Source organism: Diceros bicornis, chromosome 17 (genome assembly GCF_020826845.1).
Source record: "Diceros bicornis minor isolate mBicDic1 chromosome 17, mDicBic1.mat.cur, whole genome shotgun sequence".
Taxonomy (NCBI): Eukaryota; Metazoa; Chordata; class Mammalia; order Perissodactyla; family Rhinocerotidae; genus Diceros; species Diceros bicornis.
In genome coordinates, this window is record NC_080756.1 from 13042072 (window position 1) to 13053539 (window position 11468).

Genomic DNA, 11468 nt, shown 5'->3' on the forward strand with positions numbered 1-11468 from the left:
TTCTTTCTACCCAAATTTCTCTTTCTCTGTTTTTGCTTGTTTGACTTATTCCTACTTGTCAACACTCAGTTTAACTGGCATCCTCTCTGAAAACATTTATTGACTCTCTAACTCAGATTGAGTTGCTTGTTCATTTATAAGACCTTGATCGTTTCTTTATATGAAGACTTAACAGTTTGTAATTTGTTTATTTCAAAGTCTCTCTCACTGGACTGGAGTTTAGCTCTTTATTGAATATTGAGTAATTGGCAGAGAGCTTGGCACATAATAAGGACTCATTCATTAAGGCTTTAATTCTGAAATTCTGTAAAGATTCACAAGCTTTTGGACTGTATCCTTGAAGGCTTGTTTTACCTGTTGGTTCCTTAGAGTGTAAATGAAGGGGTTCAACAAAGGCACAACTGAAGTAAAGAGTAGAGCTACTCCCTTGTTGAATGTGTCCCCTTCTTTTGCTGAGGGCTTAACATAAATGAAGAAGCAGCTTCCATAAGAGAGAGAGATGACAATCATGTGGGAAGAACAAGTGGAAAAGGCTTTTGTTCTTTGCTGGGCAGAGGGGAGATTCAGACTAGTCCTGATGATGAATGTGTAGGAGAGAATCACTAGCACCACAGTGACCACCAGGGTCACAGATGCAACAAGAAAGACAATCTTCTGTATGAGGCTTGTGTCTGAACAGGAGAGTTCCTGAAGGGGCCCATAGTCACAGAAATAATGATTCAGCCTGTTGGATGAACAAAAGTCCAGCTGACTCATCAGAGTGATTGGTGGTATAATAACCATTAACCCAGCCAGCCAAGAGCAGAAAACCAGCTGGATGCAGACTCTGCTGCTCATGATGTTCGTGTAATGCAGGGGTTTACGTATGGCCATATAGCGGTCATAGGACATGACAACCAGAAGACAAAACTCTGTTGCTCCAAGGAATATGGCAAAGAAATACTGAGTGAAGCAGCCAGCAAAGCTGATACTCTTGTTCCCTGTTGTGATGCTGATCAGGACCCTGGGAATGAAGACGTTTGTGAAGGAAAGTTCTAAGAAGGAGAAGTTCTGGAGAAAGAAATACATGGGAGTCTGAAGGTGGGGGTCCAGCAAGGTGAGGATGAGGATAGTCAGATTTCCGATGATGCTGAGTAAATAGGCAAGGAACAGAAAGGTGAAAGCCACCACCTGGAGTTCAGGAACATCTGTTAGACCCAGCAGGATGAACTCGGTCAATATGGTTTTATTTTTCATTGTTGAAAAATTTTTGAGTCTCAAGGTAAAAAAAATGATAATAATAAGGGGTGAGAAAGGAAGAGGTGCTCTGAAATGGACAGGTGAAATCTGAAGAGAACAGAAGGAGATGGACCATGAACTTTTCCTGTGATGACAGGATCCAGACCAGTGACCCACTTAATGGTGTTGGATCCTTCCCAGTCCCATTTGCCCTGTATAGAAAAGTTCTTGTCATTATTTCCCCACATGGTACTTTCCCCAGTGCCAATACGAAACAAGCGTCTGCCTCATAGATGATGTTCAAAAACTGTGGAATGAGTTAATAAAAGAATGCCTCCAGCAGCTGCCTCCTTCCAGAAATTACTAGCTTTCTTCCCCCTGTATTCACTTTCTTTACTTTCCACTGATTCTATTCATTGTCCTACTTCCTTTTCTGCTTAACTCTTCTCAAAATTGCTGTTTTTGTTACTCTTCCCTGCTGTTTCTGTTTTTATTTTTCATCTAATTATAGCAGCCTCTCATTTTCCTTCTGGTCCAACTCCCTGAATTCCCTTGATGCCAAAAATTCCAGCTCCTCACTTCTTCCCAGTGGATCCTCCAAGCTTCTCTGCCCATGTCTGTCCATTAGAATTCAAAGATCTGGGCCGGCCCCGTGGCTTAGCGGTTAAGTGCGCACGCTCCGCTACTGGCGGCCCGGGTTCGGATCCCGGGCGCACACCGACGCACTGCTTCTCCAGCCATGCTGAGGCCGCGTCCCACATACAGCAACTAGAAGGACGTGCAACTATGACATACAACTATCTACTGGGGCTTTGGGGGAAAAAAAAAATTAAAAAAAATTTAGAATTCAAAGATCTGTGTAGTATCAGGATTATGTCATTCTGTCCTTTGAACTGTTACACATACCTGTCTAGGGCTCAGTAAATATCAGATTAGAATAAAAATCTTCATTTACTTACTCAAATGCATTCAGAATCTTGAGATTTAGAGTTTTTGCTTTCCCATCAGGATAAGGAGATTCTATTACATTCCAAGGAAATTTTAGGAACTTTCCTTCCCTTATCTACTTCATACCCTGGGACCCCTTCCCCAGCAGCAGAGACCCTGAAGAACAAGAGAGTAGGGAAGAGGGTTCTGGGTCCTCCACTGCCCTGTGTGTGACTATGCCCAAGTTAAGCCCCAACATGTGAGAGGAAAGCTGCTAACTCCCAGCTCTAGCCACGGGCCCCTGGCCCCCTGCTTTCCTGCTCAGCAGAGCCCCTCCCATCAGAGATTACCAGGAGGTGCACTGGGGAGGTGGCTACTGGCTGGCCCAAGCGAAGAGCAGAGGCATCAGGGAAATGCTTCACTGGTGGGGGCGAGGGCGGGGCGGTGCCAAGTGAGGTGGAGCATTCCTTGTATTTTTGGTTGCACTGACTAGCCACTGAAGGAGTGGGGGGCAGCGGAGGTCCTGGGGCAGCCCCTTTCTTATTCCTGTATGCCCCTTCTAAAATCACCTTTTCTGTCAGATAAACCTCAAGACTTTTAATTTTTTTTGAGATCTTTTTTTCCTTTTAAATAAGAGGTGGATTAAAGAATATTTTAACTGACTTTATATTATGCATAAATATTTATATTTTATCTAAAAAAAGAATATTTAAAGAAGGAGTTCTTAACTAGGGATCCGTTAATTTGTAGAACAGATTTGCTATGTGTGTGAATCCACTAAATCATGTGTAAATTTTGTGTATGTGGGTATAGAAATTTTATGGGGAAAGTATACCAAACTATAATCGGGTTTTCTAGGAGACTCCATATTTAAGCACTTCAAGAGCATTTCAAGTCTCTACTGATTTGTGAGATCATGTGGTTAAAGACTCACATTATATGGAAGTGTCTTTATTGATTTATTCAAGACATTTTCTGTGTATTATTTTTATAAACATTTATAAGGCAGTGGCTTTCAAGCATTTTGACCATAACACATTCTACATTTTATATCGTTTTCTGGCAAACATGTATATATCTAATTTAAATAAAAGTTTCACAGAACTCTGCTTACTTACTACATGTGATACAATCTGATATATTTTATTCTATTTTAAAATTTCTCCACATGCTGGTTGCAATCCACTAAATTGATTCCATAACCTATTAGTGGCTTGCAGTCACAGCTAGAGTCAGGGATCAAGAATAGTTACACAATACTCTGGATGCCCTTGCCCTCCTGGTTACCAACCTGGAATCTTCAGAGAGTGGTTGAGTATTCACATCTGCGTCAGTTTCAGGCTTTACAAACACAGAGAAGTAAAATCAATGAAGCTATAAACAGGGAACATACTTCCTCACTTGACTATCCAAATGGCTATAGTGGGATTTTAGTCTTGAATATTCTTAGAGGTGAATAAAAATTGTAAAGCCACATAAGTACAAAATAATATAAAATTTATTACATTTTCAACATTATCTGCCACCAAGTCCTTTCCTACATTTTATGAAAATAACAAAAACTTCCAGGGCTTCTATCAGTAAGAAATGGTCTTCTGCTGTCCCTTATCTGTTTAGTGGGGATTTGCCTACTTCTATTCTTCCACTAATTCAGACTGGAGCCGAATCAGAGTTTTTGGATATTCTGTCTTTTTAAAGTGGAGCCGTAAATAGGAGGCTAAAAGAAGGACTTTGAGAAGTAGAGAAGCCCTGGATTTTTCTATTCTAGGAGGAGTGAGGTTAATGATCTCAGAAGGCAGAATATGCCCTCCCTCTCCCACCCCAGATTATACTTTACCCAGAGTGACAGGGATTATATTTGCTCTATTGAGAGCATGCACTGGGGAAGCAATTGAGTGAAGAAGCACAAGCCGCCCTGGGGAATCCTTGTTTGGAACAGGCTAAGAATGTCCTTTGTTGACAACTTTGGGAACAAACTTTAAACATGTGGCTAAGGGATGAGGGTCCAGAAAGACTAGCTTGGAGGTGAGGTTGGGGTGGGTAGCAAGAGAGCATCAGCTGCAGAGAAGAGGAAGACTATGGAGTCTCGGCATCTGCCTTCTCCAGTGGGTAGGCATAGCTGTACCTGGCTGTGAACAAGCACTTAGGTGGAACTGTTTGCAGATCAGGAAGGTCCTGAAAAGCCACATTTTTCTAAACATCACTAGCTTGGTTGTAATTAGCCCATTTGTAGCCTATTGGCTAAAGAAAATAAGCAGTAATTTTCGTTTTTTTGGAATGTGCATGCAGAAATGAAACATAAAACAGATAAAAGTGGAGTGCTCAAACTGAGGTAGGGGTGGGAACTCATATTGGCCTGGCAGTCACTTCTGAGAAAACGCTTGTAAATTTCCAGTTTAAGATAGTGAAGAACTTGTTAAGACGCGTACATATTAACTGGGAGAGCTAACCCTTTGCCACCCAAAAACACCTTCGCAGCAGTTGATTTATCAGGTTAGTCATCTATTGATCAATAGAGTATAAACACCAGGAAAACCAATGCTAGCCTTGGGAACAAAAGGCCAGATTTAGGGACAAAATACCCACGACACAAATGTCTTACAAATGGCTTCCCCAGATGTGGTTTCATATAATTCTCACAACAGTGATGAGGCCCAGAAGGGAAATGTGATCTAACAAAATGTGACATAATAATCAACTCCATCTTGAATGACACAGAAACTTTATCTCTCTGAATCTCACTTTTTTGTTCTATAAAATGGGGATCATAATGCCCATTAAATAGACTTAGAATTGTTAAGGGCATAGATCCCTATGTGGTACGTAGTATATGCCCCACAAATATTTCCCATTTTCTCTTCTCCAATGAGGGAATTACTATGGTTTTGATTTGCATTTCCTTTTGGTTTTGATTTGCATTTCCCTGATAGTTAGTGATATTGAGCATCTTTTCATATACCTGTTGGCCATTTGTATGTCTTTTTAGGAGAACTGCCCTTTCAAGTCCTTTGTCCATTTGTTGTTTGGGTTATTTATTTATTTGTTTGGTTTTTTATTTATTTACTATTGAGTTGTAGGAGTTGCTTATATATTTTGAATATTAATCCCTTATTGTATATGGTTTGCAAATATTTTTCTCCCACTCTGTGGGTTGACTTTTCACTCTGTTGATTGTTTCCTTTGCTGTGCAGAAACTTTTTAGTCTGATGCTGTCCCACCCATCTATTTTCGCTTCTGTTGCCTGTGCTTTTGGTTTAAATCCAAAAAATCACTGCCCAGACCTCTAAGAAGGTTTCACTTATGTTTTCTTCTTGTGGTTTTATGGTTTTATGCTTAACTCTTTAATCTATTTTGAGTTGATTTTTGTACGTGGCATGAGATAAGGGCCCAATCTCATTCTTCTGCATATTCCTAACACCATTTATTGAAGAGACTATCCTTTCCCCACTGTGTGTTCTTGGCATGCCTGTTAAAGATCAGTTGACAGTAGATGTGTGGATTTATTTCTGAGCTCTCAATTCTGTTCCCTTGTTCTATGTCTGTTTTTACACCAGTGCTATAAACAGTACTATACTGTTTGATTACTGAAGCTTTGTAATATATCTTGAAATCAGGGAGTGTGATGCCTCCAGGTTTGTTATTCTTGCTCAAGATAACTTTGGCTATTTCAGGGTCTTTTGTGGTTCCATATGAATTTTAGGATTGCTTTTTCTATTTCTGTAAAGAATGACTTTGGAAATTTGTTATGTATTGCATTGAATCTGTAGACCACTTTGGATACTATGAACATTTTAACAATATTAATTTGTCCAATCCATGAATGTGGGATATGTTTCCATTTATCTGTCTTCTTTAATTTCCTTCATTAATGTTTTGTAATTTTCAGAGTAGAAGTCTTTCACCTCTTTGGTTAAATTTATTCCTAAGTATTTTATTATTTTTGTTTCTATAAATAATAGAATTGTTTTCTTAATTTCCCTTTTGGATGGTTCATTGTTTATTTATAGAAATGCAATTGATTTTGTATATTAATTTTGTGTGCTGCATCTTTACTCAATTCATTATTAGTTTTAACAGTTTTTTTTGTTGAATCTTTAAAGTTTTCTACAGATACGATCATGTCATCTGCAAACAGAGATAATTTTACTTCTTCTTATGATTTGGATGCCTTTTATTTCTTTTTCTTGTCTAATTGTTCTGGCTAGGACTTCCAATACTATGTTGAGTAGGAGTGGTAAGAGTGGGAACCCTTGTTTTATACCAGATCCCAGAAGAAAAGCTTTCAGTTTTTCTCCATTGATTACGATGTTAGCGTGGTCTTGTCATATATTATGGCCTTTATTGTGTTGAGATAAGCTCCTACTATACCGATTTTGTTGAGAGTTTTTATCATGAATGGATGTTGAATTTTGTCAAATGCTCTTTCTGCCTTTATTGAGATGATCATGTGGTTTTTTTCTTTCATTCTGTTAATGTGGTATATCACATAGATTGATTTGCATGTGTTGAATCATCTTTGCATCCTAGGGAAAAATCCCATGTTGGCCATGGGGTACGGTTCTTTCAATGTGCTGTTAAATTTGAGTTGTTAGTATTTTGTTGAGGACTTTTGCATCTATGTTCATCAGGGATATTGGCCTGTGGTTTTCTTTGTTTTGTTCTGGCTTTGGTTTGGTTCTGGCTTTGGTATCAGAGTGACACTGGCCTGATGAAATATGTTTGGAAGCATTCTTTCTTCTTCTATTTTTTTAGAAGAGTTTAAGAAGAATTGGTATCAATCCTTTGAATGTTTGGTAGAATTCACCAGTGAAGCCATCTGTACCCAGATTTCTTTGTTGAGAGGTTTTTGATTCAATCTCCTTTATTTTTATTGGTCTATTCAGATTTTCTATTTCTTGTCTTCTTCTTTTTTTTTTTTTTTGACGAGGAAGATTGGCCCTGAGCTAACATCTGTTGTCAATCTTCCTCTTTTTGCTTGAGGAAGATTCCCCATAAGCTAACATCTGTGTCAATCCTCCTCTATTTTGTATATAGGATGCCTGCCACAGCATTGCTTGATGAGCAGTGTGTAGGTCTGCACCCAGGATCCGAACTTGCAAACACTGGGCTGCTGAAGTGGAGCACGCAAACTTAACCTCTACACCACCAGGCCAGCCCCTTTCTATTTCTTCTTGATTCAATTTTGGTAGCTTATATGTGCTTAGAAACTTGTCTATTTCTTCTAGGTTATCCAATATTTTCCTTTTTTCTTAATGTAAACATTTAGTTCTTTAAATTTCCCTTCAACTCTCCTGTAGCTGCATCTCACATATTTTAAATGTTGTATTTACTTTTTCATTCAGTGCTAAGTATTTTTGTTTCCTTTTAGACTTCCTCTTTGACCCATGGATTATTTAGAAGTTGTTGTTTAATTTCCAAGTGCTCAGAGATTTTTCCTGTTGTCTTTTTGTTACTGTTTTCTAGTTTCTTTCCATTATGGTCAGAGAACATACTCTGTATGACTTCAATTCATTTAAATCATACAGTGCATGAATTGTGGGGGTTTGTTTTCTGGATTAGAATATGTTCTATCTTGGTGAATGTTCTATAGGTGATTGAAGAAAATGTGTATTCTGTTCTTATTGGGTGGAGTGTTCTATAAATGTCAATTAAATCCTGTTGGCTGATTGTGTTATTCAGATATTTAATGTATTTGTTCATTTTGTCTAGTTGTTATATCATTTGTTGAAAGGCAGGTGTTAACTTACCAACTATAATTTTAGACTTGTCTATTTCTTCTCTTAGTTATATCAGTTTTTGCTTCAAGGATTTTGAAGCTCTACTATTTGGTGTGTACACATTAGGTCTTCCAGGTGGAGTGATCCTTTTATCATTATGTAATGTCCCTTTGCTTCCCGTTTGTGATTTTCTTTGCTTCTGTCTACTTTACTAATACTAATACTAATACTACTTTACTAATACTAATATAGCCATTTCTGCTTTTTTCTTGATTTTTCACTGTGTATCTTTCTTCATCCTTTTAATTTCAACCTATGTATGTTGTTGAATTTGAACTGAGTTTCTAGTAACATCACATGATTGGTTTTTTAAAAAGAATCCACTCTCCCAATTCCTCTGTTTTAATTGAGGCATTTAAATCATTTAAATTTAAGATAATTATTTATATGCTCAGACTTAAGTCTGCTTTATTATTTGTTTTTGTTTATTATTTGTTTTTCCTTTGTTGCTTCTATTTTTTGTTTTTATGTGGGATTTCATCTTGACTAATTTATTAAGTCAGTATTTTTGATGGTATCACTTTGTATAATTTTCTTAGTGGTTGCTCTGGGTATTACAAGATACATATGTTACTTATCACAGTCTACCGGTATTGATGTTTTAGCATTTCAAGCAAAATGTGGAAACCTTACTTCTATTTAGATTCCTTTACCCTCCCCTCTTTTAAATATCATTGTCTTGAGTATCAGATGATGTTATATTTTTGTTTTAGTTATCACATATGTTTTATCAAACTCTTGGGGATAAGGACAGTTTATTTTATTTACCCATATTTCTGCTCTTTCCATTGTTCTTTCTTCTTTCCTGTTGCACCAAGATTGCTTATTTTATCCTTTCCTTTCTGTTTGAAGAACTTCTTTTACATATTCTTTAATGGTAGGTCTGCCATTGCCAAATATTTTTAGTTTTCCTTGGTCTGAGAATATCTTTCTTGCCCTTTCATTCCTGAAGAATAATTTTACCCTATATAGAATTTACAGTTTACAGTTTTTTCTTTCAGTACTTCAAAATGTTGTGCCACTGCCTCTGGACTCCAGTGTTTCAGATGAGAAATCCACCTGCCCAATTGCTGAGCATAGTCTGCAGCTTTGCCCATGCAGGGAGCTCAGCCAGCGATCTTGCCTAATCACGGAGCATAGCCTAAGACCCAACCTGGTCAGGGAACCTGGAGAGTGACCCTGGCCAACTGCAGAGCACAGCCTTCAGCCCCACTCAACTGCAAAGTACAGCTGGAGGCTCTGCCCAACGAGGGACCCGGGCCAGGTACCTCGCCCAACGGTAGAGCACAGCCAGTGGCGTGTCTGATCATGGAGCACAGCCTGAGGCCCTGCCCAATGGTGAAGCCCTGCCTGCAGCCCTGTCTTAATGAGGAGTCCAGCCAGCAGCACCAATCTGCCAGCAAGGAGAGCCTGAGGCCCCACCGGATCAGGGGCAACTATGGATCCCAGTTTGCAGCCCTGCCCGAACCTGGAGTCCAACCAACGACACTCTAATACTGTAACGGTGGTGTGTAAATCACTTTCAACCCAGTTTAAAAGTAAAAAAAAAAATCCCAATAAATACAGCTAGAATAATTGGTTATTGGCTACACATTATAAAAAAGAGGTAAATTATAACATCAATAACCTAAGATGTGGGGAGAAGGAAGAAGTAAGTATAGAGTTTATGGGTGCTATCAAAGTTAAGCTGTTATCAGCTTAAAATAGACTGTTATACCTATAAGATGTTTTATGTAAATGTTTTGTGTTGGTCTCAGCCTATGGATAGTGATGCTATCAGCTAGGAATGCCTGGGGGCACTCACCTGGGCCCTACTGACATTAAGGTTTGGATTGCCAAGGTATCCATTTGATTGCCAAGTATCTACCTGGTACTACTTGTAGTGAGCTCCACAGACATTGCCCAGACTGGAGCCAATGTTGTGGCTGGATCAGCTCTTGTGGTTCTTATTATTACTGCAAGAAGTACCTCAGCAACAACCATCATGAAACTTTGAAAAAATAAGGTTTATACTCACAAGTCCTGGAGGTACATAGCATGCTTAGGGCCACACAGCGAGGTCCTGGGTAGAGAGTTGTGGGTAGAGAGAGAGTTGGAACCTGGGGTTCTCCCTTTATTGGGATTGAGGGTGGGGTGCCTAGGGTTTTGCGGGTTCATTTTTTATTGGTGAATTGAAAACATAAGAGCAGGAAGTAAAGCACAGGAAGGGAAAAGCAAGTGGTCAGTTACCTGGGTCACCCAGGCTTTCTAAAAGAGGAACTTCATGGGGGGTGTAGCCTAGCTCTGTATTTAGCTGTGTAGCTGGCAATCTGTTTATTCCAGATGGATATCTTTGAAATGGATACCTCAGTAATCAAAACCTTAATGTCAGGCACTGACATTACAACAAAAAAAGCTAATTGTCAAGCACTTAACACTGCTGTAAGCATCATGGTAACCACAAAGGAAAGGCCTATAGTACGCACACAAAAGATTAAATAATGGAATCAAAGCATACTACCACAAATTTCATCAAATCACAAAGGAAAACAGCAAGAGAGAAAGAAAGGAAGAAAGGAACTACGAAACAGTCAGAAAACCATTAATAAAATGGCAATACAGGATTCTTCCTCTATCCAGTGGTAGAGCATTCCTATGAAACCTTCCATAAGTTGAAACGGCGTAAAATGAAGAGGCAATTACCATTAATTTATATGGGAAATTTTTTTGAGCATTCTCAGACCCAAAAAATTACCTACCATTCATATTAAATAACACATAAAACCTAAAATAACACTAACTTATAGGAAAAGCAGGAATAATGTGATAAACACACAGCCTGTATAGAGTAGAAATAATGTATATGCTGTGTAGTTTCACTTCCAGCATCAGGAAGACAGTGAGCACACTGAAAGGTTGAGAGGTGGTGGTGGTGACGGTGGTGTGTTAGGCTGAGTCATCGGAGGTTGGGGCGGTGGGAGGTACAGAAGACTGGGGTTTAGGAGAGAGAAGAAGAGGGTCAACTATTAACATCTCATCGTCTCTGAATGCATCAGGGCAGGTAGATCACGCAAGTTTACACCTTCATCTATGTCTGCCTGCCTCGATGTCAAAGTTCGAGGTTTGTTGTCTGCTGTGGCTGATGTGGCTCACATGGAAGGCTTGAAATACAACAGTATGCTTGACTTCTTAGCGTCTATAATGGCTTGCTGCAAAACAAATACTGAATGCTATTTTCACTTTCTCCCTTTTTTGTAAAAGTGAAAATCCTCCTCAGATTTCTTTCAGTTAGCAAAAACAGGTACTAATTTAGGTCTTTCATAAAATCGAAGTGGTGTAAAGCAAACTTTCTGAGAGCAGGGGAAATCTGTAGTAAGTCTTTAGCTACCAATAATTACTATGAATGTAAATGGATTAATTTTCCAATCAAAAGACATAGAATGGCAAAATGGATAAAAAACAAGATCCGACGATATGCAGCCTACAAATGATGCACTTCAGCTTTAAAGACACACATAAGCTGAAAGTTACAGGATGTAAAAAGATATTCCAAGCAAATGGTTACCA

General features: G+C 38.8%; 1 protein-coding gene across 1 annotated transcript; it reads right to left on the bottom strand.

Annotated features, from left to right (window-relative positions):
• Positions 1–282: 282 nt before the first annotated feature.
• On the bottom strand, positions 283–1236 carry LOC131416511 (olfactory receptor 2AP1). The gene has a single exon (XM_058559193.1). The coding sequence runs from the start codon at positions 1234–1236 to the stop codon at positions 283–285; it is 954 nt and encodes a 317-aa protein (XP_058415176.1).
• Between the last annotated feature and the right edge of the window lie 10232 nt (positions 1237–11468).

Coding starts and splice junctions, on each gene's coding strand:
- LOC131416511 (XM_058559193.1), bottom strand. CDS start 1,236: ATGAAAAATAAAACCATATTGACCGAGTTCATCCTGCTGGGTCTAACA.